General features: G+C 39.1%; 2 protein-coding genes across 10 annotated transcripts in view; one reads left to right on the top strand and one right to left on the bottom strand.

Moving 5' to 3' along the window:
* nek2 (NIMA-related kinase 2) overlaps window positions 1-13,101 on the bottom strand; it is a 54,286-nt gene extending 41,185 nt beyond the window's left edge. For all 3 annotated transcript variants that reach the window (XM_072580828.1, XM_072580829.1, XM_072580830.1), the window contains exon 1: window positions 12,930-13,101. The gene's annotated coding sequence lies outside the window, so the exon portion shown is untranslated. The remainder of the gene's footprint in view (window positions 1-12,929) is intronic.
* lpgat1 (lysophosphatidylglycerol acyltransferase 1) overlaps window positions 12,316-27,888 on the top strand; it is a 118,100-nt gene continuing 102,527 nt past the window's right edge. The window contains exons 1-3 of one of the 7 annotated variants that reach the window (XM_072580836.1): window positions 12,316-12,336; window positions 13,795-13,995; window positions 15,816-16,067. In XM_072580836.1, coding sequence (XP_072436937.1) covers window positions 15,830-16,067 — 238 coding nt within the window. In that variant the 5' untranslated portion in view covers window positions 12,316-12,336; window positions 13,795-13,995; window positions 15,816-15,829. Of the gene's footprint in view, window positions 12,337-12,777; window positions 12,882-13,187; window positions 13,457-13,794; window positions 13,996-15,815; window positions 16,068-27,888 lie in introns of those variants that run through there. The other 6 variants (XM_072580835.1, XM_072580834.1, XM_072580832.1 and 3 more) reach the window with 6 other exon arrangements.

Genomic DNA, 27,888 nt, shown 5'->3' with positions numbered 1-27,888 from the left:
TGGGTAGTGAGTCACAGATCTACTAGCTTGAGGATTCTGTCCTGGCTGATGCAGTTGGTGCTGTCTGGTGTTTGTGTCCTTGGTTCATCTATTAGTGAGGTCAGTGTTTCTTTGGCCAGGCTGATGTTAATTGATGTGAATAGAACCATTACATCGAAGGAGACCATGACTTTGTCCTCTTCCATCTTGGTATCTTTGATGATGTTCAACAATTCTTGGGTGAGTGGGTTGAGTGGCATGAGTCTTCTCCAAGGTATTTCTGTTTATGGTGAATTTCTTTTGCTAGTTTGTATGTCGGTGTGCCAGAGGGTGAGACAATGAGTCTGACGGGGGCCCTTGGTTTGTGCATCTTAGATAATCCATAGAAGCGGGGTATGTTGGATCCTTCAGGTTTCTTTCTTTGGAGATCTGTCTTGTTAATTTTGCCTGATGTCTGGAGTTTCTTCGGTTATGCTATGATACAGTTTTCTAGCTGTGGAGTCGGCTCCATCGCCATCTGTTGGTAGGTGTTGGTATCTGTGAGCAGTGGGTTCACCTTTTCAATGTATTGTGTTCTGTTTAGGATGACGGTCTGCAGGTAGGATTACAATATTTCTGACTTTTCTGAGTCCTTTTAGGGCTTACCTTTCCCGTGTGTTGACGGTGTTCTCTTCTTTCTTCCTGCTTAGTGTTGGTGCTATTGTCTGATGGTGTGCTGGGTTTCTTTCTTGAGTCCGTTGTCTTCTAGGGCTGATTCCAATGCTGCTAGGAAGTTCTTTTTGTCCATGTCTCTGTAGTTATAGTTCATCCCTCTGACTAGGACGGCTTTCTCCACATCTGTTAGTGGTCAATTCGACAGGTTCTTAATCCAAGCTTCTGAATTGTCTGTGTTGTTCTTTTATGCGAGCTTGTCCAGTTTTTCTTGTAGGGATAGTTTTTTCTTTGTCTTGGTCTGTTGTTGTTTGATGCTGATGGCGCGTTCTAACGTGCTTGTCCATTCCTGGTCAGCCGTGTAGATGTACAAAGTCTTTTGGCGCAAAATTTCCCGTTCGTATTTGTGGAGTCAGTTGTGGGCATTGTTAATCATTTCTCACAACGTTCTGTGTCTGGTCTGTTCTGATATTCTTCTGGCTTGTGGGAAGTTGAAAGATGGTTTGTATTTGTCACATTTTGGTAATACCTGCTTCCTGAGGCATTTATGTAGGAAATACAATTGTTTGTGGTTGGCGCTCAATTGGATAGCATTGGTTTCCCATTTTAGGTGGGTGATATCTTTTCCAGTTCTTTTTCTCAGAGGTTGGTAAATGGGGTTCAAATCGATGTGTTTATTGATGGAGTTCTGATATGAATGCCAGGCCTCTCGAAATTCCCATGTGTGTCTCTGTTTAGCTTATCCTAGTTGGATATGTTGTCCTTGTTCGTCTGTATTTAAGGATACTAGTGATAGCTGGTCATGTCTTTTGGTGGTTAGTTGGTGCTCGTGTATCCTGGTGGCTAGTTTCCTGCTTATCTTTCCAATATAATGCTTGTTGCAGTCCTTGCAGGGTATTTTGTAAATGACATTTGTTTTGCTGGTTGTTGCTATAGGGTCCTTTAGGTTCATCAGTAGTGTTAATAGGTTTGTGGGCTACCATGATGCCAAGGGGTCAGAGTAGTCTGGTAGTCATCTCCAAGATGCTTCTGATGTATGGTAGTGGGTAGAATCTCTGGGTTTATTGTGTCTCCTTGTTTGGGTTTGTTGTTTAAGAATCGGCAGACTGTGTATATCAAGTACCCACTGTTCTTGAATACACTGTATAAATACTTTGCTTCTGCAGCTCATAGTTCCTGGGTGCTGCAATGTGTTGTGGCCCATTTAAATAATGTCCTGATGCAGCTCCGTTAGTGGGTGTTGGGATGATTGCTCCTGTAGTTGAGTATCTGTTGTGTGTGTGTTGCTTTCCTGTAGATGCTGGTCTGTAGTTCTCCATTGACTGTTCATTCCACTGTGACATCTAGGAAGGGGCGTCTGTTGTTGGTCTTTTCCTCATTGATGAAATTTATGCCAGTAAAGATGTTGTTGATGATATTGTAGGATTGCTCTAATTTGTTCCGATTAGTGATGACACAGGTGCCACCCACATAGCAGACTGAAAGCTTGGGTTGGATCGTGGGGAGGGTTGGACATTCGAGTCTCTGCATTACTGTTTCTGCTAAGAATATTCATATTGGAGATTCCATGGGTGTCCTGTTGATTTGTTTGTAGGTCTTGTCATTGAAGGTGATGTGATATCACTGAAAATGATATCAACCACCTTAACAGACCAAGACAAATAAATAGAAAGTGGGACTTAACACCAGCACTTCACCAGACTCATTGATGATGTTACCTACCATTGTGACAAAACATCTGAGAACAAACCTACCAGCTCAACAAGCAAACTTACAACCTGAACCTCAACCTGAGCTACAGATCTTCTCAAAAATTACAAACATCTATGGGCGCAAGCTCAAAGATGGGGAACCAACGCCATCCGACTGAGTGCCACCCGCGAACAACTGTATTTCCTACATGAATGCCTGAGGAAATGGGTATTACCAAAATGTGTCAAGTACAAATCACCTCTCAACACCCGACAAGCCAGAAGAATGTCAGAACAGAACAGCCACAAAATGTTGGGACAAATGATTAATGATGCCCACAACCCACTCCTTCATTGTCAGCAGTCTTCAGAGATAGTTGTCAGTAGTCAAACGTTACCTTCTCTTTAAAAGTTGCAGACTGTCTTTTTATTTCTTTTCTTGCAAAAATATACTTCATTCATAAAAAAAAACTGTAATCAAGTATGAAGGGTTAGAATAATAGAATCATAGAGTGCTACAGCAAGGAGACAAGTCCTTTGGCCTAAACCGGTCCATGCCGACCAAAATGTCCACCCACACTAACCCCATTTCTCTGCACTTGGCCGATGTCCTTCTAATCCTTTACTTTCCAAATATTTGTCCACATGCCTTTTAAATATTACTATACCCACCTCAACAACTTCCACTGGCACCTCATTCTATATGTGTACCACTCTCTGTGTAAAAACATTGCCCTTCAGGATCTCTTTTATTCTTTCCCCTTTAACCTTAAACTAATGCCCTCAAGTCCCCAACCCTGAGAAAAAGACTGAGTGCATTCACCCTATCCATGCCTTTCATGATATTATACACCTCTATAAGGTCCCATCCCTCAGTCTCCTACACTCTAAAGAAAAAAAAAATGTAGCTTGTCTGACCTTTCCCTATAAGTTAGATCATTGAGTCCATGCAACATCCTTGTAAGTTTCTTCTGCCCGCTTTCCAGTTTAATAACATCCTTCCTATAACAAAGTAACCAAAATTAACGACACTCCTCCAAGTGCAGCCTCACCAATGTCCTGTATAACTGCAACATAACTTCCCAACTTCTTTACTTACTGCCCTGACTTAAGGCCAGTGTACCAAAAGCCTTCTTCACTGTCCTGTCTACCTATGACTCCACTTTCAGAGAACTGTGAACCTGAACTCTAAGATCCCTCTCTTCCACTACACTCCTGCCTTGATTTGACTTTCCAAAATGCAAGACCTCACACTTTTCTACAATAAACTCCATTTGCCATTTCTCAACCCACTTCTCCAGCAGGTCAAGGTCCTGCTGCAATTTCTGAGAACCTTCCTCACTGTCCATGATACCTCCTATTTTAGTGCCATCAGCAAACGTACTAATTGTACCTTGTACATTCTCGGTTCTTAATTCATTCCATACAGTTTTTGCAGAGAGAAATACAGAGACACAAATGATACAGAAATTTGATATCCCTGCGCTACTGTGCAATTGCAAATAAAAAAGGTATTTTTAATTCATGCAGGAAAAATGTTTATATACATTTGGTAGAAGCAAGTACAATTACAATATTTAAAAGGCATTTAGAAATGGATAGGAAAGGTTTAGAGGAATATGGGACAAACGCAGGCAAATTGGACGAGTTCAGTTTCGGAAACTTGGTCAGCATGGACAAGTCAGGCTGAAGGGCCTGTTTCAGTGCTATATGACTCTATGACTCTAAGGGGTCTAGGAACTGAAAGGATCCTTATTATACATTGGCAGAAAGACCTTAGTCGGTGGTCTTTCCCCATGGCGCAATGGTGGCAACATCCCAAGTTTTAGTGCTTCCCCCAGCCCATGGATCTTAGAATGTGCCAGTCCGCAAAACTTGTTTGAGGTCAGCAAGTTTCAGGCACACAAATGAGCACCTTTCAATGATTTGATAGTCCTCCAGGTGCAGTCATTGTTTGTCTTGCTGTGCCAACCAGAAAAGACAGTAGAGCAGTGTCCTGTGTCATGGAACTACTCAGGATGAACCTTGACAAAAACCACTGCATTCTCTCCAAATTATCTTTGCAAAGGCACACTCCAGGAGGAAGTGTGCAACTGTTTGCACCCACCCACCCCAATCCCCTGCAGCTGCTTCAAGGGCAGCATTCAGTGCCTGAGAGAGTCTGGATGTGCATGAAAGATCTGACAGGTAGTGCCCTTCTCATCACCAGCCAAGATTTGTCTTGGTGTTTGTCAGAAAGTTCTGGTGATCAGGCATTCTGCCAAACAACATTGACAGTCTGCTCAGAGCACCACCTTTAAATAGAATATGCATAGTGATCTATTATTAACTCCCTATACCCTGTCCTTAGGCGAACTGCCAATAAACAATAACACTGACAAACCACTTTAATTTAACTAATCAAGATTCTTATTTGGATCCATGCAATTGAGTGTGCATTCCAAATATAATGGCCATTCTTTACCTGAAAACAGGCTTAAACCAATTTTATCCTCTATTGTAAACTAATTGGTTTGATGTCCTAATTATGTAAATAAGTACAATATTTATAAGCCTTGGAATATAATTTGCTGTCTTGTGTTAGAGGAAATGCATCCGAGATTAAAATAATGTCTTTCCAGGTGTAACCAACAGAACTATTGTCTGCTGTTTCTTGGTCCTTTGCCGAAGATGATGATGCCACAGTTGGTGTGCAAGCATACATAAAGGTAGCTAAAATAAACCTTTACTGAGGAAGTTTCTGTCTTTTTTTCATTTGTTCGGATGTAATTATTTATTTAATACTTTGAAATATATATCCATATTTGATTACCATATATCTTTGAGTAACAGTCGATCTCACATAAAAGTCGACCCCTATTTTTGGCCAAAAAAATCTGGAATTTTCCATATATCTTGTGTAAAAGTCAACCCTAGTTCTTCACAGGTAACAGATCAACATTTGTGAGTCAAGGTGTTATCCTATACATAAATGTTACGATGAGGAAATTAATTTTTTTCATGCTACTATATGTTTTGATGTACAATCCACACAAATTTGGCATGAAAGTTTAAGACGCAAGAGGTCAGAGTCAGGTGACAACCACTCCTTTTTTGTGTTTCTGACAAACTTGTGAGAGACTAGAGAAAGATATCGAGCCAACTTCAGACAATGCTAAAACAAAAGTGTTCCAACAGAGGTAAACCTAGCAAGTGGCACAATTGGAGAAAAAAGTTGTTGAAAGGGTACTTGAAAATTATCAAACTGGAAAATGTGTTAGTCATGAAGCTACGTGAATCCACGCACGAACCAAATTAAAGAAGGATGGAATTTCAGATTTTAAGGCAAATGCTGGATAGTGCACAAGGTTCATGAGAAGGCATGACTTAGTATTTCAGCAGAGGACCAAGATTGCACAAAAGCTGCCTGCTGAACTAGATAAGAGTTTCACCAGTTAGTTATCAGAGATCGGCAAAAGGAAGGCTTCTGCTAATCATACAGTATTTTGGACTATAGCCTGAATTTCAGCCCCTCAAAAGTAGTATCTATATAGTAGTCCATAAACTTAACCTTAAAAAAAAGTCTAAAAATTTTGACTTTTACACGATTATAGACGGTACTTCATGCCTGGGCCTCATTACGGATTTGTTTTGGCAAGTGCATAATTAAATTAGGAACCCCTGTGAAAACTTCTTTTTCTTATCTACAATACTTTTTTTTTTAAACAATTACAGTTTGAAAAAATGTTTACTTTTATTACCTGTGCATCACCTCAACAACCCCTCTGGGTCAACTGTTGCCAAACATTTTCCAAACTTTGCTATAGAATATAGCAGGAGAAGAAACAAATGCATATGTAATTGAACACAAAGTATTTTGCATATACCCTTCCCATTCTTCTTCACCTGTTAACAAGGCCCATTAAAAAATAATGTTTTTGAATTGTGTAAGTAGTACAGTATTTAGCTTTATTATGTCTTGTTGTTTTTGAGTCACTTGCTTGTTTTTGAAGTCCAGCAATTATAGGTGTTCCAATCTTTCCAGATATCGTTGCTTGCAGCCCAGTACTCCATTTTCTTTAAATTTCTCACAGAACAGCTACTCCCATCCTTAGATCTTTGACATCAACAGGTGCTGCTACACAGAAGCCTTCATCTCAGTGATGTCATACCATCACTATTGGTCTCAAAAGACAGGGCTGGTTGTGCCAGAACCAATCAAGTGAGGAACTGCACAGTACAGGCAGTCAAATGGGAATGGGGAGAGCAAGAAAGGGTGACCAGAGGATCAGGTAGGCACAGGCCAGCATCTATTTCAGAGGTGGAAGCAATAGTAGGACCAGTACAGCACACAAGTGGGCCATTCAGCCTATTTGTCCCTTTGTATGTACAGCAATCTAACCAGTTCTATTTTCCCACTCTGTCCCTGTAGGCCTGTAAGGTTATTTTGCTCAAATGCTTTGAAATCATTCTTAATCCCCATTTCCTTGGGCAGTAACCTCCAGGTCCCACTCTCTGCATGAAAATGACTTTGCTCTTACCACTACTTCCTTCACCAGAAAAGATTCAATGACATAAGGGCAAAAAATAAAAGTGAGAGAGAAAGATTATGATGAGTAAATAGTGAAAGATGATTTTCAGTGATACTGAGAACTGAGATTGAAAGAACTACAGAGGAAGGGAAAGGTTCTTGATGTGAAGACTATTAAACTATTAGACATGTCACAAGTTGCCATTGAGGTAAATATTAAAACATTGCTTATATAGGAGTGGGCTAATTATTTGAAATGGAGAACTAAATGATCCATAGGAAAAGGAGGAAACATTTGAGATCCTCTTGTGGTGTACTTTTTAACATGCTTTGAAAACTCCAACTTATTAAATCTGAGCTCAGGAACTGGCTTACAAATGTTACAGTGAAAAATAAGACTGACAATAATTGTATTTTTCAGAACGTAAGGTGTCCCAAAGAATTAATTTAAAATTGTTAAAGGACTTGTGAAGTGTAATCATCATTGTCATTTAAGAAACAAGGCAGTCAAGTTACAAGCAACAAGTTCACAAACAGTAGAATCATAGAACCTCTACAGTGCAGAAAGAGGCCATTCAGCCCACTGAGTCTGCACCAAGTCTGCAGCGCCCCCCCAGACCCAGTCCCCTATCGTATTCTGTCACCCCACATTTACCATGGTTGATCCAACTAGCCTACGCATCTGTGAGCACTATGGACAATTTCAGTATGACCATTCCACCTAACCTGCACACCTTTGGACTGACCAAAAAATTTATGACTAAAGCAATGGCAAATAATTTATTTTAATGACGTGAGTATAATATTACCATGCAAATCAAAGAGAACTCCCCCACTTTTCCCTCAAATAATGTAATGAAATTTTTTATCCCCACCTGCAAAGGTGTTTTAATGTCTTATCTGAAAGGCAATTCTTCCTCAGTATAGAACTGGAGTGTTAGTCTATACTTTTGTGCTCAACTCTGTAACTGAGACTTGAGCACAAAATTTTCTGATTCCAAGACAAGTGAGTCACACCTGACAAAAAAAAACTAACAATGTCTGGACAGACAGACTTCATGTTGTGAGTATAGGGAGATTTTTTCTGTATTTTTCAAAATATGTATCAACAGGTAACATTATTACAAATTACAGATAGGCTATCAGGAGTATAAGTTACTCATAGACCAACAATGAATTGTTGATTTACTGTTGGTTATGAAGGGAATTGGAATGTTATCATTTTCTATTCTTTATCAGTGCAATGCTTTACAATTAGATAACTTAGTTTTAAAGTTCAATTCACCCTCAGTATCTCTCTTTACCTTATCACAAGTAATCTGCTCCTCTGAACTTTTCAGCTTTAAAGCTGGGCTCTAAAGTAACAAAGGTCCTCAGTTATAGGAACCTAAACTTCTAAGGTAATTGCAAAATATCAATGATACATGATCAATGCTGACTGAAGAAGAAGGATTTGCAATTTTATTTTCACAACCACTGGACATTCTAAAATCCTTTACAGAAAAAAAATAGTAATCGTGAATTGCAGCCTCCATCCTCAAGTGTTAAAAAATCAGCCAATTTGCACTCAGCAAGTTCTCACGAAGAATAATAAACTAAAGACCAGATAATTTGTTTTGAACATGTTAGTCATGAAATTAACGTTGGCTAGAACAGTGAAAGAGATTAGGCCTGATGAGAAAAGGTAATCAATTTAAAACATTAACTATCTTTCTTTCCACAGATGCTGCCTAACCTGTTGAACATTTCTTGCATTTTCTGCTTGTATATCACTTGGAGTGCTTGCCTACTCTTTAGCTTGAAATAGTGCTTTGGGAATCTTTTGTCTCCATCTGAAGGGCCTTGTAGGGTACATCTAACCGTGCAGCATGCCTTTTGTACTACATTTGATGCATCAGCCTAGATTTAGAGGGTTTTTCAATGGGTGAAAATAAATCACAAATGAGTTAATAAAGCCTGCTTGCTTGAAAGTCTACATTCAGCACATAATTTTGATTCTGATTACTAATTACCGTAATGTTTGAACTTGCCTGGAGTGGCTAAATCTGTAGGTTTAGCTCACAAGTGCTTACATAATGCAATTACTATGGAGCGGCATATGCCAGCACCTTACCCCCATTTCTATTGAAGGCGTTTTTAAAATTAATTTATGGGATTTCGTCATCGCTAGTTTAGCCAGAATTTATTATCCATCTCAATTCTCTCTTCATAAAATAGTGAGGAGCTACCTTCTGGAACTTTAATAGTCTTTGGAGTATATGTACATTTGCACTCCTATTTAGGGAAGGATATCTTGGATATTGATCCAGCAACAGTGAAGGAACACTGATACAGTTCCTAAACCGGATGGTGTGTGGCTTGCTGGGAATCTTTCAGGTGGTCGTACTCTACTGCATCAGTGGCCCTTGCCATTTGAGGTGACAGAGGTAATTTGTTTGAGAGACACTGTCAGACGAGTCTTGGTGAATTACTGCAGTACATCTTATAGATGATACACACTGCTGCCACTGTGCATGGGAGTGAATGGGGAAAATGGTGAATAAAGTGCTAATCAAGTACTCACTTTGTCTTGGATAGTGTTGAGATTCTTGAGTATTATTGAGTATTCAGTCAAGTAAAGAATATTCCAACATACTCCTGAATTGTAGATGGTGGGCAGAGAGTGAGTTACATGGAACAGAATTCCAAGCCTCTATCCCTCTCTTGTAGATAGTCTATATGGCTGATCTAGTTAATTTTCTGGTCAATGGTAATCCCCAGAATATTGATAATGGGGGATTCAGCAATGGTAATGCTATTAAATATATATGGCAAAAGTTAGATTCTCCCTCTTTGGAGAGTCATTGCTGGCACTTGTGTGACATGAATTTTGCTTGCAATTTATCAAACCAAACCTGGATATCGTCCAGGTCTTGTTGCACATGAGCATAAGTTGCTTCAGTGTCTGATGAGGAACTATGAATAGTAATGCGCAATCATCAGGAAATATCCACACTTCTGACCTTATAATGGAAGGAAGCTGCTTGACAATTTGGCCGAAGATGATTGGGCCGATAACACTTCCCTGAGGAACTCATGCAGCAATGTCCTGGGACTGAACTGATTGACTTCCAAAGCCACAATCATCTTCCTTTGTCCTAGGATTGACTCAAATCAATTGATTCTCACTGATTCCAATTTTGCTATGGTTTCTTGATTCCATACATGGTCAAAAGCTGCCTTTATGTCAAGAGCAGTCACTTTTAGTTCATCTCTGGGAAATTCAGCTTTTTGTCTGTGTGGATGAAGGTTATAATGAAATATGGAATGGAGTGTCCTGGCAGAACCCAAACTGAGCAGCATGGAGTAGGCTAGTGCTGAGGAAGCGCTACATGGTAGTACTGTTGATGACTCTTCCATCACTTTGCTGAAAATTGATGTTAAGACTGAAGAACTGGAAATTGGTTTAGATTTATCTTACATTTTGTGCACAGGACATACCTGGGCAATTTTCCATATTTCTGGGTGAATACCAATATTATAGCTATACTGGAAGAATCTTTGAGAAGATTTATAGCTCAGGTTGACAGTCAGTTTGTAACGTTGCTCTATAAGCTGCAAGGTTTGTTTTCAGATGTTTCATCACCATGCTAGGTAACATCATCAGTGAGCCTCTGGTGAAGCACTGATGTTCTGTCTCATTTGCGATTAATGTGTCTTGGTCTCTTAAGATGGCTGATATAGTTTCTGTTTCTTTTTCTTAGAGGTTGGTAAATGGGGTCCAAATCTAAGTGTTTATTGATAGAGTTCCAATTTGAATGCCAAGCCTCTTGGAATTCTCGTGCGTGTCGCTGTTTGCCCTGTCCTAGGATCGATGTGTTGTCCCAGTCAAAGTGGTGTCCTTCTTCTCGTGCATGTAAGGATACTAGTGATAGTGGGTCATGTCTTTTAGTGGCTAGTTGTTGTTTGTGTATCCTGGTGCTAGTTTTCTGCCTGTCTGTCTGATGTAGTGTTTCTTGCAGTCCTTTCATGGTATTTTGTAAATGATATTCGTTTTGCTGGTTATGAGTATAGGGTCCTTTGGGTTCATCAGCCTCTGTTTAAGTGTGTTGGTAGGTTTGTGGGCTGTAATGATGCTAAGGGGTCAGATTATGTCTGCTAGTCATTTCAGAGATGTCTTTGATGTATAGTAATGTGACTAGAGTTTCTGGGCATGTTGTGTTTGCTTGTTTGGTTTTGTTGTTTAGGAATCGATGGGCTGTGTTTATGGGGTACCCGTACGCTGTATAGGTATTTTTCTTCTGCTGCTCGTAGTTCCTGGGTGCTGCAGCGTATTGTGGCCCGTTTAAATAATGTCCTGATGCAGCTCCGTTTGTGGGCATTGGGATGATTGTTTCTGTAGTTAAGTTTCTGGTCTGTGTGTGATCTGGTCATTGCTGGTTTAGTCAACATTTATCATCCATCTCAATTCTCTCTTCACAACACACAGACCAAATACTTAATTACCCACTATCACTAATATCCTTACATACACACGAAGAAGACACCACTTCGACTGGGTCAACACATCCATCCTAGGTCAGGCTAAAAAGAGACATGCACGGGAATTCCTAGAGGTCTGGCATTCAAACCGGAACACCATCAATAAACACATCGATTTGGATCCCATTTACCAAGCTCTGAGAAAAAGAACCAGAAATCACATTACCCACCCTAAGAGACCAAGACACATTATTAAAAAGTGGGACAGAAAACCAGCTCTTTACTGGAGGCTCACAGATGACATTACCTAGTATGGTGATGAAACATCTGAAAATGTACCTCCAGGAGCAAACTTACACCCGGATACTGGAACAACTTGGCTAGGGGTGCAGCAAGTTCTGGAGCACAAGTCTGTAGAACTATTGCTGAAAATGTTGCCTGAGCCCATAGTCTTTTCAACATCCAGTGGCTCAGCCTTTTCTATAACCCGGAAGACTGTTGATATATTTGACAGAAACCTTGATAGATTCCTAGTTACTAAGGACATAAGAAATGGGGATAGTGTGGGAAGATGCCATTGAAGTAGATGATCAGCCATGATCCAGAATTGCAGAGCGGGCCTAAATCAACCTCTCACATAAATATGATATGATTTAGAAGTTTGAAGATGAAGGGTGTATGAAATTACGAAGGAGCTATTTCTCTTAAAAGAGAGCGCAATAATCAAAGGCATAGATTTAAAGTAATTGCAGAAGGGACGGAGGGGATTATTTTTACCAAGAGGATGGTGGACAATGGAGGTGGAAACAAGCAAGGTTAACATTACTTAGAAATGAACTCTGTCTTCCAGGACAGAGGATGGAGCATTTGCTATATGGAACAAGCTGCCAGAGGAAGTGGTAGAGACAATAAAAACTGCAGATGCTGGAACCCAAGGTAGACATGCAGGAGGCTGGAAGAACACAACAACCCAGGCAGCATCAGAAGGTGGAGAAGTCAACGTTTCAAGTGTAACCCTTCTTCAGCACCAAGTGGTAGAGACAGGTACAATTACTATTGTTGTTATTTGGTCTATTATTTCCTTCCTGGTCTTAAACAATGCAACATGTGAGCAATCTGCAGCAAGTGAGGATTGGATAGTAATGGTGTTTCTTTTCACACTTAATCTGAGATGCATTTTGAGGGGTGACTTTATAGAGGTTTGGTGTGGGGGGGGGGTGGCAGAGTTCAAAATTAGGGACCATTTGTTTAAGGTGAGGGGGAAGGATTTAAAAGGGTCGTGAGGGACGAATTTTTCACAAAGAGGGTGGTTCGTGTGCGAAATGAACTTGCCTGAGGAAGTGGTAGATGCAGATACAGCCAAAACATTTAAAAGTTATTTGGACAGGTACACAAACTGGAAAGGTTTAGAGGGATAGTGGCCAAATGGAACTGATTTAGTTTGGGAAACTTGGTCGGCATGGACGAGTTGAACCAAAGGATTTGTTTCCGTGCTGTACGACTCTATGACTAATAGCCTTTGGCTGGTACGAACAGGATCATGGCTCCCTTTGTACGGTCTCTCCCCCCTCTTCCACTTCTATTTGAAGGTAATTGACCCGAAACACTGAACACGCTTTTAACTCAGTAAAACTTACGCTGAGTTAAAATCGGACCCACGAGCGCTGTCTGATTTCCAGCAGCTGGTATCCAGGATACTGAAGTCAGTGATTATATTTTAGCCGGAGCGCCGCCAGCATTCGTCAAGGTTTTAGAAAGAGCCCGGCACCGCTCGCTTTGCTCCCGCGTTCCCTTCCATTGTTCGGCAGCGCGTCACCGGCGCGGTGCGTCGTTCGTTCGTTCGTTCGTACGTACGTGGGAGGGGGTGGGCGCGGGTCCCCGGGGCCGGTTTACGTGAAGGCCGGAGATTGTAAATGGGGAGACAAGAAGGTTGTCGGAGCGGAATGTGCCGGGCTCCCGGGTTGTGGAAGGGCGCGCGGTGAATGCGCAGCACCCGGCCCCGCCCCGCGCTGAGCCGCGAGCCTGCTGCAGAGAGCGCCTGGAGCCATGTGAGAGCGACAGTATGTGTGTCAGTTGTTCAGCCGGGCTGCTTACTTCTCCTTCATGGTCGAGGTTTGCTTCAGAGAGGACGGGGCTACAATCCTCTCGACAATAAAACAGCCAGGTCCTTTTTTTTTCTCTTTCCAGAGGGTTTAATTCTGCTTGTTGGTTTGTATCGAGAAACCAACTAAGCAGTTTATATCTTTACACGGAGGGACAGGGAGGATTAAGATCGGGAGATTACTTGTATTTTTTAATAAAGGCAGGCGGTTGAGGAAGGAGACAACATTTAATGTTGTAGTTGATTGGCTTGAAAGTGAACATCATAGGTTTAAAGTCTCCTTCCAATACGAGCATGGCACCAAGTAAGGGCTGGGTTAGCACTATCACTGGTCAAGTGCCGATGTCGTGAACGGTATCAAATACCGATTGTTTTATTTGTATTTTTGTCGTTTTTGTCAGATCAGTAAGGAAGCAAGCTTATTCTTGGCCCAGTGGCTTCAGGCAGCTGATGCTCATCCCCGACATATCTTTGAGTAACCGCCCAGCCGATCAGTCCATGACCCCTCAGCTGCCACTATAGTAACCGTCCAGCGTTCTCTCGTTGTTCTCTTCATTTTGGTCTTATATCCGTTTCTACACACTGGGCCACAAGCAGCATAGGTAAGACTCTGTTTGTTACTTCTGTTTGGGAAAGGGTTCGGATATTTTAGTTCTGTTCGATTGTTTCGCCCCCCCTCCCAATCGCGGGTGTGGAAGTCATAAGCAAATATATTAGATGTTATTCAAGCAACAAGAAAACTAAGTCACCTGCCTTTTGGCAGTCGTGATCAGAGTAAATGAACGACCAGGACGAGATGTTAAGCGAGATAAAGTGTACCTTTCACGCATGTATTCTACAGGATTGATTGCCTAGGATTCCCAAATGTGGATAATCTGCATTTAGCCTAGAATCGTAAACTTTGTCTGGGACTAGCTTTTAATTTTGTCTTTTTAGAACCCAAAGTCATTGTTTATTTTTGTTAAACCGATTAAAGGAAGTTGATGTAAAATGACGCAAGTGGTTGTACAATACTTGAGTGTCATCCTGCTGATAGTCTCGTTCGAAGTGCCTGTTGAAATGCAGTGTTCAAAAGTTGACATTTGACACTTTTTTTCTGTTGAATATGTTGAGGTTTTCTTATCGTACGAAAATGTTAATTGAATCCTTAGTTCAAATTGTGTTTCCCTGAATTTCTTTGGTGTAGCGCTATGAGAGATCAATACTAACTTTGTTAAAATGAGGTAAATGTATGGTGAATGGAGAAGACAAATACAATTTCCACATTTCAGATTTGTTCAGTAAAGAAGGGTTAACTTTGAAGTATTTATATGTTTATAACATAATCATTTTCTTTCTAGCAAAGCTTCCCAATATAAAATTGCTTTTGTGATTGCAATTTTGAAGTAACTTTTGGCTTTTGGACCAAATTAGTACAAATATTATTGCACTTCAGTTTTTTTTATATGTACTGTGTTGTGCTCTCAAATGTAGGAGACAGCTCTTTAAAGTTAATTGTAAATAATGTAGATTAGTAGCACAGTTACACTCTTAATAATTCTGCTGTCTTGCACAAGAAGTCTCCAGTCAGATCTCAACCTGGCGTGAGTATGCAGTGGCTCAAGTAAGAGACTCCAGATGTGTTTAGGTTCCCCACTGAGGGAGGTATAATCTAGTGCAGTGTCAGTTTAAAAAGTGTTCAGATAATGGAATTTTGAGGATTTTGTAAGTTTAAAAAGTGTTTTGAAAAAAGCAAATGCTTGCACTTGTGCTCAAAATAATTGTTTCGTTGAAGTTGGAAAGCTTATTCCTGGCAGCAGGTGTACAATTCAGAGTATTCAGCTGCAAATCCTCCTCCAGAAATGGAACATAACTGCAGATTTAGTATAGCTGAATTTTGTGCACTACCACACTTTTTATATAGGCTTTCATGATAAAAGTGTCCAACTTATGACTGATTCAGTTTTGTACAGTTCAGTTCATTAGTTACATTTTGCACTTGGTTTACTTATACACAATGACCTTGACAGCTACTGCCCTTTGGGCAATAGCTGCTTTGCTCCCAAGACAATTCTCAAGCTTCATTGCAAGCTGTGCAGTTGCTGAGTTCTACTTCATAGTATGACCTTTCAATGCTGAATACTATCATAAGATTCCGATACCAATACTTTTCTTTGGGTTCCTTTACCTCCCTGTCACCAGTATTTTTGAACGATGATCTGCAGGGTTATAACACATTTAAGACTTCAGTACTAATTAAGTGATGACAAGAAATAACTATATCACTTTTATGTCATTACGTAGAACAAACGTTAATCACAACATGTTTGCCAAATGAAGTACAATTTAGTATGTTATAGTACTTGCATGTATGTGTTAATCTTATTGTGTTTATTTTTGCTTTTTTTTCATTTTGTGCAATAATCTATCATTGTTTCTGCAGGGCTCAGTCGAGGCATGGCAATGAACAGAAAGGAAATACAGCATGGTAGCTGGGTTTTCGTGAAAGGCACAATCCGATTTCTTTTTATGGTCGTCAACAACCTGGTTGCGATTCCATCTTATGTTTTGTATCTCATAGTTCTTCAGCCATTGAAATTGATTGATTGTAAGCTGTTCTGGCACATTGAAGGAATAATGTTCAAATGGCTGCTGGCTATGGTGTCTTCATGGGGTTGGACAGCAGGCTATACCGGTAAGAATTTAAGAGGAGTTGATTATAGATTTTCATATTGCCAAATGAAGTACAATTTACTATGTTATAGTACTTGCATGTATGTGTTAATCTTATTTTAGCAATCAATAAGCTATCATCAGTATGGTTTTTCTTTGTTTCTCGAGCACTTGATCCATAGATATTCTGTTGTGATTAATGTTGGTAGGTAACCTGGTCCAACAATTTCAGTGTCTCACTTATAATTGTACAGTAATAATTACACAAGTCTTTGTCCTATGGCACTTTTAAAATGATTTTTATTCATTCTTTGTAGATTGTATTAAATGCTATTTAGGTTCCTGAATGAATAGAAAAACTCGTGATTTTCATTGGTTTTTTTTAAAAAGAAAGTTTTGTAAAAAGGCATGTTTCAAAGAATAATTGAGGAAACCTATACTTGCTAATATTTGGTGCTAACGAGCACTAGTTTACATCCAATAACTTTTCTTGTGGTTTGATGATGTCAGATTGGCTCAAACTGTTTTACCTCCAGTCACAGGTTTCTGGGATCAAATCTCAAAGTAGGGTTTGAGCCAAAAAATCAGATCTAACACTCCCATGGAGTACCGACTGAGTGCTCTGCTATTGGAGGAGTTGTCTTTCAGCTGAAATGTTAAGTCCATTTCTCATCTTGCTACTGAATCAAATGTAGCAATCTCTTGAAACTATTTTGAAGAAGAGCAGGGGAGTTATCCCTGGTATAAAACAAAACGTTTTGGAGAAATTAAGCAGGTCTGGCAGCACCTGTGGAGAGAGAAACCGAATGAATATTGATTCCTAACTCAAAATAGTCAAGGGCCTCAACATTAACTCTGTTTCTCTCTCCACAGATACTAACCTGTGGAGTTCTCCAGCATTTCTTGTTATTATTTCAGATCTCCAGCAGCTGCAGTATTTTGTTTTTATTTGAGTTTTTCATAGCATTCTGGATGATATTTAAGCATCTCCAACATCACATTGTGATCATTATCACAGTGATGTTTGTGGAAGCTTGCTGCATGTAAATTGGCTGACTGTACTTAGTTTGCTGTAATGGGCTTTGAAATATCTGGTGGTCCAGAAAAACATAAATGTGAGGTTTTTTTAGAATTATTGAATATAGTTTTATTAAGGAATAAAATCAGCACAAGTATAAAACATCCATTCAAAATGTACATTTTTGATCACATTCATTCATCTTCTGTAACCCACTATTCCTCACCAGAATTGTTTTGTGCATACTATTGGATCTTTTAGTGTGTTAAAGAAACTCTACAAGTTGTTGATGTTCATGCTGTTTGTTAGAATTGGTGATGAGATAAAAATCCAGAATTCTGTGGGATAATACACTACTGAGAATTCTTGTCCTTGAAGTTTTGTTGAATGATTTTACCCTCATCTGTGTTTTCTTTTCATTGTACTCTATGATGCAGCTCTCCATTGGCAAGTGTCTTAAATCAGGATTTCTGCCCTCATACAAGACATAATATAAGACAATGTATTTGTGGGAAGATCCTGCATGACCTGCCAGCTCCCTAATGGAGGCGAGTTGGTGCTAAATTTACTCAAAATATTTAATGACATTATATTATGCTGAGAGCTGTGATTCAAATGATTTGCCCAGCATCCCATTGGATGCTGAAGTAAAACATCTAACTACATTAAATAGATACATTCTTTACTAAATACTGATATTTGTTAAGTGTATGTGGAGATATTCTATACATCAACATCTTTTATTTCCATTGCATTAGTGAAGAGCTTCAAAGTCTGTGAAACACCTGATTTTCTTTGTCACCAAAGTACAGTGAGGCCATCTTTTAAAAGCTGCTTCTACCTCTTCCATCCTCTTACCCATCAAACTAATTCCCATCTCCCTAGTTTTGAATGCTCATCTTCCACCCATCCCCACTCTAGCAAAATGATGTAATTCTAGAGGCCCATCTTATGCTCCTTTGGCTGTGTTCTCTCTAGATTGCTGATGTCCCAATAAAGTAATTGATACTCTTTTTCTTTCAAAACCTCCATCATCTACCTCAACTTCTTACTCTTCTGTTCTTTCATGCTACTGCTGTGTTTCAATCTTCCTTCCTTCCTTCACCCATCTCAGCACAAGGCTTGATCGTGTTGTGACCTGATCAATGTTTACTTCTCCCTCGACCTTCTGTTGAAATCCCTGCAATGAGATTTCATCCCTCCCATAACAGAAAGAGGCTAAACAATGACGGATTGGTTCCAATTTTACGTGAGCAGAATGTTTCTGCCAGTGGTTTTTTTTCTCCTCAGTGCACATTGTCTCCTCCAAAATTCCTTGGAGATCTATCCTTGGTCCTTCCTGCTTCTAGATTTTTGCCCTTTAGTAACATCATTTGCAGAAATTGAATTATTAGACACTTGACAGTACAGATTTTGAATACTGCTGAAAAGATGGATATATTGCTGAAGATTTTCACCTTGTATTCATGAAGATAAATTCGAGTGCTAAATTTCAAACTATTGTAACAATTTGTACTACAGGAGAGAAGAGAAAATGCTAATTATTTAGCAGCTTGACTGACTGCCTCATTTAGGAGAAGGTGAGGACTGCAGATAATGGAGATCAGAGCCCTGATTCCTGTTGAAAGGCTTATGCCCAAGACATCAATTCTCCTGCTCTCCTCGGATGCTGTCTAACGTGCTGTGCTTCTCCAGCACCGCACTCTCTACTCTGACTGCCTCATTTGAGGAATTGAACATTCTGCAGTCATCAGAAAACACCGCCTCTAACCTTATGATCAAGGCAAGGTCAGGGAGGCTTACGCTGCAGTTTAGAGTCCTACCTTACGAATAGAAGGCCTGGACTTAAGACCCATCGATTCCAGAGTTACATTGATATTTTAGGAGGTCTTGTGTTACAGTGGTAATGTTCCGACATTTCTTGATTTGAAAAAGTCTACCTTAAAAATATTTTTGGTCTCCAGTAGCCATAATTTTCCTGTGTATGTTTAATTTCCATGCACTTATTTGACTGAATTTTTGTCTACCCCTCCTACCTAACCTTTAGTTCAATCTCCCCTTCTTTTCACTTGTGTCGCTATGAAACATCATAGGCCTAGGACATTATTGTTGGTATAAAAGCATTGAATAAATACAAGCAATTAATGAGTCTAGGCACATTTCCAAAGACCGGCAAGTTGCTCTGAGTCTCCTGACAACTTACTAGTGACCATTTCATAGGCCATTAGACTTTGGACACATACCAGCAATTTGATTGGAATAGGATGTAAGGGGGAAAAGAAAAGAGAATTTTGAAATAATAAGAGTGTCTGTATTTCAGAGAACAAGGCTGAGAGCAGCTTAATGTTTTTTTAAAAAGACATTTGAATGTTATTATTTTAATTGAGATATATTGTCAGTATGCATTATTGGAGAAATGTTCCCTGTTCATACCGAGCCACTTTGGACATGAAGTATCTGAGCACTATTTTACATATCTTTGAACATACTGTGACTTGATGTTGAACTAATCCAGTAAGTAGCTATTATTTGCTGGATGTGATCCTACATTACACCACCATGTTTTAGTCATGTTATTTTGGGGGGGGGGGGGTTTATGTTGCAATGTAGACTTCTAAATTACCAGCAATGTATAATTGCAATAGTGATTGGCATTATGTAGTAATATGTAGTTAAGTTGTTAATTGTGAACATTTTGATTGTGGTCTTGTGCAGATTTGCAGATTTGCTACAATTTGTCCTATTCAGGATTTCTCAGATTTTGTTCTTGCACAGTAACCTACTGCTGGGGTCAGCATTCCACTCTGTTTCCATGGCATTGCTGAGTGAGTGCTGGATGGCAATATTCCATGATGGCCTGATAAATATGATATGTGCACTTCCTGTTTGTCTCCCACGTTAATGGTGCCTTTTATTAACCATGATTGGTGAAACTAATGAAGTTGAACCCATAATTTCTTGTCCTTTTCACAGAGCACCTGTGAGCTTGAACAGAATCTATTTATTTATTTAAAAAATAAGCCTGAGGAAAATTACAAATAACAACATGAAAAGATTAACAGAATGTAATGGAAGTTGTATTGACTTGGACTGTCATTTACATGTCAGCCCTAATCGGAGTGAAGGTCTGGCAGTAATAGAAGCTACAAGTACTCAGATTTGAAGTGGTTCAACTGGAGGACTGTGTCACAGCCCTGGAATTTCTATTATCAGCAAGTCCTAAGGACCTGTAAGTTTGTTAAGCATGATCACACTCTCATAATTCCCAGGCAACATCAGTGAAAAGAGAAACAGTTATGCTTTAAATCAAACCTGACATAAATTGTCATGTCTTATTTCCTGGAATTCCATACTGACTCTTGATTTCCTTATTGTGCTTATTTAGATATTTGGTTAGTGCCTCCTTAAGTATCTGTTCCAGAGCAAGCCCACAACAGATGTCAGGCTCCCTCAATCTTTGTTTTCCTGGATTGCCCTTGTACTTTTCAAAAAAAAACTATTCATTTTATCTTTTATCTGCTTTCCCATCATTAATGAGCTGCTCCCATTTCTAACAGTTTCCCAATAATAGTGCTGTGCTCATGACCAGTTTCATGGATCACTTGTGGGAAGTTCAACTTGGCCTGATGCCTTGTTTCCCTTTACTAACTAAGGTTGAATTTCAGACTCTACTCCTTTCTCAGTAACGCTGGAAATACAATCACTTTTCTGGATGTCTCTGTGAACACAAAGTATAATCCATTTAATATTTTCTGTCATGGCGTTATTTCTTTTTCTGTGCAGTTGTGCTTAACTGTTTGCTGAGAATATATATTTGCCATTTATTTTATTACTCCCTGCCATACTATACTCCATTCCCAGTTTCTTTTTTGATGTCAGTTTTTTTTCTGTTGTTTCTTTCAATCCATTGTGCAACTTGTGACTTTAGAAAGATCCACCCTCTAACATTTTTCAAAGATAACCTTTATTGCTGGCAGTGTTGCTCGCTGCTTTCTGTTACTCTAATTTCTAACAGCAAGTGTGAATTTTTTTCGATGATTGTATATTGTATTCTTTTTATTGTTGGTTACAGCACATGCTTGATTAGAGTTTGTTACTAATAATTGCCACTTCAGGCTGCAGAGAATGTAGAGCCCACACTGGGGGCTTTATACACTTCTGGGCAAAGTAAAACTGAAGTCAAGTCAGGATAGCCTTTTTATGATGGATTGACTTTTGTCATTGTTTTTGGGTAAGGATGCATCTAGCATTCTAAGTTTTAGAATCAATAGGTCAGAAAATGTCAGTTACATTTCTTAGGGCTGTTTACAGCATGTGTATATATTCGGCAATTGCAGTTTACTAGGGTAAAGTTACATTTAGAATCCTGTGTATGTCAGTTTATCTGGCATGGAGAAATTAACTGAGAGATGCAATTATAATGTGCATTATTCAGGAATACGATAGAACCTCGATTATCCGAATGAGACAGGCGGGAAGTATTTTGTTCAGATAATTGATTATTCGGATAACTGGAAACAAATGGTAATTTGAGTGCAGGTTATCAAAAATTTCTTGGTTATCCAACAATGCACGCCATAATGCCGTTTAACTGATAACTGCTGAGTTGCCTAATACCAAGACCTTGAGATCTTGTTCAGATAATCCGAAATTTGGATAATTGGGGTTCTATTGTAAATTAAAAGTACCTAGAGCTGTGCTGTGGGCCGTATCACAGAATCACAATGCTGAGAAAGGCCATTTGGCTCAGATGATCCATACCAGTGTTTATGCACTACAATATGCCTCTTTCTCACTGCAGAGGCATCAGTTATTTTTAAATCATTGATGTCGGAGATCAGCATGCGATTTTCAATATCAAAGATTTTTGGCATTTGAGGAACGTGAGTAAAGTGTATAATTATTAATATCCATTTTGTATTGAATTTTATTCTGTGACCAATTATACCGGGACAGTATGCACCCTCAACTGGCAGGTCCAAACTGTTTGATCAGTAATTCTTACATATTCCTTTGTTTTTAAAAAAAAATGTATCATCCCAGTATCCATCAAAGCACACTGACATTTATGCAAAGCATGGACCAGAAGTATTAGACAGTCATCAGTTATTGGCATTCTACTAATCCAAGATAATCAAAATCCCCACAAAACACTTGTACTGGTCTGATGCAGTGCATAACATCAATTGGAAATGTCAGATTGGGGAAAAATATGTTCTAAATCTAATTGTAGGCCTGGTGTCCTTAAGCATGTATTGTTTAAGAAGAAATAGCAATTGTGCCAGGTAAACGTAGTACTCTTTAATGCTTACCCCAACAGAACAAAATCCAACCACCAAATCCAACTACTTGCTGCAGAAATTCACCCCCAAATTCTCATTCCCTCATTGAATATGAACTACTCTTCTTCCATCTTCACCTCTGGTTAAGACATCCTATGTTTTCATCCAAAACTTGAGGGCAATTTAGGCTTGTCTTGGCATCCAAATGAGCACAAATTTTATCCACCCATTAGGTTGAACTTGCCAATCCTATGATCTCCTAAATGTTTCAAAATGACCATGTAACAATTTTATCCATTTTGTCATTCTATTTATTCTAGAGAAACTTTGGATGATGCTTTTGCAAGACTAGTTTCTTGTTCTTATGCTGATTATTGACTCATAAATGAGCTTGACTGTCAGAAATGGATGGATATTTTTGTTTAAAACAAAGAAGCCTTTCCACCAAAAGAACAAAAAATCTGGTTGTTTTGCCACTTGAAGTGAGAAAAAAAAATTATTGCAGCTATGTTGCAAACTTCATGAATTTTATTGCTTTTGTCTTTGTTGCATGGTATTCTTGGACTTTTTCTCAGGTTATGCTGAAGCCCAATTTATGCTGGGCAAAAGTGAGGTCAGTTTTCAGTCAGTACCGTGTTAAATTATTGTGGCTAGATTCCAATAAGAGTTTTGATTGGGTAGAAAGTGCACATGAACAGTCATACTCATAACTTAGTTACTTCACTAGCTGGTCTTGCTGATCAGCACATATTCAGTTGATCACACTGTGATCTTTCCCAGAAACTTACAGACACTTGCTGTTCATGTGAAAAAGGATCACTTCTTTGAGGTTAGGACCGAAAATTCTGGCCGTATATGGGACTTTGCTGCTTTGCTGTGAAGCATCAGTTTCATAAGTTGTCAATCACTTTGAATTGCTGGACTGTCATAGGCAAACTGCTGCAATTTCCTCATAGATATTTGTAATCAATCTATTCAGAGAAGTTATTATACGACTGGTTGAGGGAGGTCTTGAACCCAGGGTTTCTAGTTCAGAAGTGGGGGCATGACCATTACTCCATGAAAGCCACCCTTCCTTATAACAAAGCCTGACTAACATTAACCAGGTGGGTGATCTTTTTGTTGTTGAGGGAGAAATAATGGCAAGATACTAGAGGGACTTGTTGGCCCTCTTTCAGTAGTGCCTTGAGGTAACTAGTTGAATAAGTGGGACGTAGGATTGACACCACCAAAACTAAGTGGAAGTCAACCAAAACTACCTTTTTAAGTAATAGGGAGACTTAAATCTGCAGTCTTTGTATTCTAAGACTGAGTCATCTGAATGTGGCTACCAAAGTGCAGCTGTAGTGGATCTGAAATTTTAAATGCCTGTGGGAATAAACAAAAAGACAAAAAGTTGGATAGCTTTCACTCTGGTGATATAAGTGCTTGTTTCCAAGATCATGTTTGTGTTCTAATTTTTGGTTATGTCCTTGACCAGTACTTCATATGTGATTTCTAATGTTTGAATTCCTAACATTGCTGACACTAAATTTAGTAATTTCACTAGCAAATATTCAGTTGTCTCTAGGAATTCATTGAAACCATATTTTAAGGCCAGAATGCTCATAATATAATGGTAACAGCCAAAAAAAGTAGTAGTAATGTTTAATATTTTACCCATGTAAACTATGTTTTGTATATTTGTATTTCTTATTGCTACAGATTTGTTGATAGTGATAAGGGAACTTGGTTAAAAACAATCTTTGTAGTTCACCAAAAGTACGCAGAACATACTGAATTTGCTCTGGTGTGTTGATACCAAGAAACCAAATATATCTGTTAACAGCACTGCCTTACTATAATTGGCCAGCTATGAGCAGCATTGATAATCACAGTAAAGAAATTTCAAGGTGGTGCATTCACACTATGCCTGCATGGTGAAGGAAAACATCTAGCAACCTGGGTCACCTGTGAGAATTGTGTAATAAAATTTAGTTCATAAGGAGTGTGTTTCTGCAGACTTCAGACAGAAAACCTTGTTAGTTGTACTGTAATGTGAAAATAAAGAATCAAGGGAAGGAGAATTGAAAATACTTGGACAATTCAAAGTGTGCATTAATATCTTAAATTAGTGCTATTTTACCTTGAGGGGAAACTTTTTACAAAGTCTTTTTTTTTTAAGGATTTCTTCATTGATGGTATTGTATTCTGATACACTATTCAGATATAGAGGAAATTATATTTTTTTTGTTGTAAACTGGACTGAAACATTTTCTTAACAGCTAGTAACAGGCAGATGTCAATTGTTTCTTTTCAATTCAAAGGTCATCAGATTACATTCACTATGCTGGGCTCTATGCTTTGCATGGAGCTTTTCTTGTATTGTGTAATGCACTTAAATTGTGATTTGACACAAGTAATCTAATTGCAAGTACCTTAATCATTTTGGATATTACTTGGGTCTGACCAGATGGTTGCTGCAAGGCATAACTACTCTTTGCTTCTTTGTTTATTTAATTGTGCCATAGTTGTCGATTTGGTTACACTTTTGCCACTGTCTGCTTGGAAAGCATTCCATACTGGTCGCTGTCTGTAATGTGAGATACACTATGGTAGGCCTTTCAGAAGTATACTTAGGAGCTACAGTATGCACTGATGAAATCAAAGATGAAGCATTTGTAATGGATGTTGTACTGAGCTGGCTTGTTACAAGTATGTAACTTTGAGAATTGAAAACACAATGGAATAGTTTGGGTAAGGTAATGTAGTTGTGCACGATGCATTAAAGGTCAGGATTAACCTGATATATCATAATTCCTTTTGGTGGTTTGACATCTCTCTTTGCAAATTGTTATGTTGATATTATAGCTTTAAATAGAACTCTATTAATTTCAGTAACAACAAACTGAATTGATATAGTGCATTTAATATAGCTAACCTTCCAAAGGCACTTAAAAACAATCTTAAAAGTAATGACACTGAACCATAGAATGACGTAAAAGGAGAGATGACTAAAAGTTGGTTAAAGCTGTGTAAGTATCAGGAGTATCCTGAGAGGAGGGGAGATTTAGGAGAGGAATTCCAAAGCATAGAACCAAGGCAGTTAAAAACAGTTGCCATTAACTGCAACACCCTGTTGATTTGGGATTCCAAGCTCCAAGACAGCAATGGCTGCTGTGAGATCCGACCAAGTGTGAACAACTGCAAGGCCTTTTATTTATTTATCTATTTGTTAATGATGGATGTATTTTAACAGATGGATGTTTGAGGTCTGATTCCTGTTGCGAAAAGAGAAGTTAAAAGGTTGGTTAATTTTTTTTTAAAATCCCTGAAAATTAACCACTTTGGGCAAAATCTTAATGCCTTGAAGCATAAGACTATAAGATGTCCGAGCAGAAGTAGGCCATCAGCCCATTGATTTTTGCTGTGCCATTCAATGAGATCATGGTTGATCTGCTAAACTTTCTCTGCTTCCCTGCCTTTTCCGCATCAACATGGGTAATGGTGGAATAATCTGGGAGAATTGCATGAGAAGTTTAGTAAGGCCTTTTTGTATGCTGTGAGCAGTTGACATGAGATAGCTTTGGCAAATAGGGCTAAGGAGGATCCTAAGAGATTCTGCAAGTACGTTCAGAAAAAAGGCATAACTAGGGGGAAAATAGGGCCCCTTAAAGATCAATAAGGCTGTCTGCGTAGAACTGTAGGAAATGGGTGAGATACTAAATGAGTATCTTGTGTCAGTATTTACAGTGGAAGCTAGAAAACTTGAATGAATAAATAAATAATGACATCATGAAGCATTTCGATATTACAGAGAAGGTGGTGCTGGATGTCTTAAAATGCATAAAGGTGAATAAATCCTCAGTACCTGATCAGGTGTGCCCTAGAAGTTTGCGGGAAGCTAAGGAAGTGATTGCTGGGCCCATTGCTGAGATATTGACATCATCAGTAGCCACTGGTGAGGTATCGGAAGACTGAATGGTGGCTAATGTGGTGTATTATTAAAGAAAGGTGGTAAGGAAGACCCATAAAACTACAGATTGGTGAGCCTAACGTAAGTGCTGGGTAAGTTGAAGGTGATTCTGTGAGACAGGGTTTATATATATTTGGAAAGGTCTGATTAAAGATAGTTAACATGGCTTAGTGATTTCCCATGCTCAAACTTGACTGCGTTTTTTGAAGAAGTGACAAAGAAGATTGAAGGCAGAGCAGTATACGTTCTGTATGAACTTCAAGGTATTTGACAAGGTTCCACATAGTAGACTGTTTAGTAAGATTAGATCACATGGAATCTAGGGGGAGCTAGCCATTTGTATACAAAATTAGCTTGAAGGTAGGAGACTGTGGGTGGTGGTGGAAGGTTGTTTTTCCATACTGGAGGCCTGCGGCTAGCAGTGTGTCATAAGGATCTGTGCTGGGTCCGCTACTTTTTATCATTTCTATAAGTGATTTGGATATAAATATCGGAGGAATAGTTAGTAAGTTTTCAGATGACACCAAAATTGATGGTGTAATGAAGAATGTTATGTCAGTACAATGGGACCTTGATTGGAGAGCCAATGGGTCGAGGAGTGGCAGATGGAGTTTAATTTAGATAAATATGTGGTGCTGCATTTGGAAAGGCAAATCTGGGCAGGACTTATACATTTACTCCTGGAGAGTGTTGCTGAACAAAGAGACTTTGAAGTATAGGTTTACAGTTCCTTGAAAGTAGAGTCACATGTAGAAAGGATAGTAAAGAAAGGTGTTTCGTATGCTTGCTTTTGGTCAGTGCATTGAATATAGGAGTTGGGATGTGACGTTGCAGGTGTACAGGACATTGGTTAGGACACTTTGAAATACAGCATTCAATTCTGGCCTCCCTCCTATAGGAAAGATTATGTTAAACTTGAATGGGTTCAGGAAATGTTTACAAGGATGACGCTAGGGTTGGAGGTTTGAGCTGTAGGGAGAGACTGAATAGGCTGGGACTGTTTTCACTGAAGCATTGGAAGCTGAGGGCTGAATTTTAGAGATTTATAAAATCATAATGGGCATGTAGAGGGTGAACAGCCAAGGTCGTCTTTTTTCAGGGTATGGGAATCCAAAGCTAGAGAGCATAGTTTTAAGTTGAGAGGGGAAAGATTTAAAAGGGACCTAAGGGACACCTTTTTCAAGTAGAGTGTGGTGCACGTATAGAATAAACTGCCAAAGGAAGGGGTGGAACCAGGTGCCGTTAACATTAAAAAGGCATCTTGATGGGCACATGAATAGGAAGAATTTAGAGGGATAGAGGCCAAATGTTGGCAAATAAGACTGGATTAATTTAGATGCTGATCGGCATGGATGGGTTGGACTGAATGGTCTGTTTCTGTCGCTGCATAACTGTATGACTCTAGTTGCATTTTCTATCAGACTTTCAGTCGTCAAGATAAGATTCTGTTTGGGGAGTGGTGAGAAACCTATCAATGGGGATTTTTTTTTTCTTATCACCCTCATCAACTGCCAATCTCACCTCATTAACTTTAAGCTTCCTATCAAATGGGATACTGAGAATTCCAGATGTGAAAGTCTGAGTGTGT

Source organism: Chiloscyllium punctatum, chromosome 11 (genome assembly GCF_047496795.1).
Source record: "Chiloscyllium punctatum isolate Juve2018m chromosome 11, sChiPun1.3, whole genome shotgun sequence".
NCBI lineage: Eukaryota > Metazoa > Chordata > Chondrichthyes > Orectolobiformes > Hemiscylliidae > Chiloscyllium > Chiloscyllium punctatum.
This window is presented reverse-complemented; position numbering and strand designations above follow the sequence as displayed.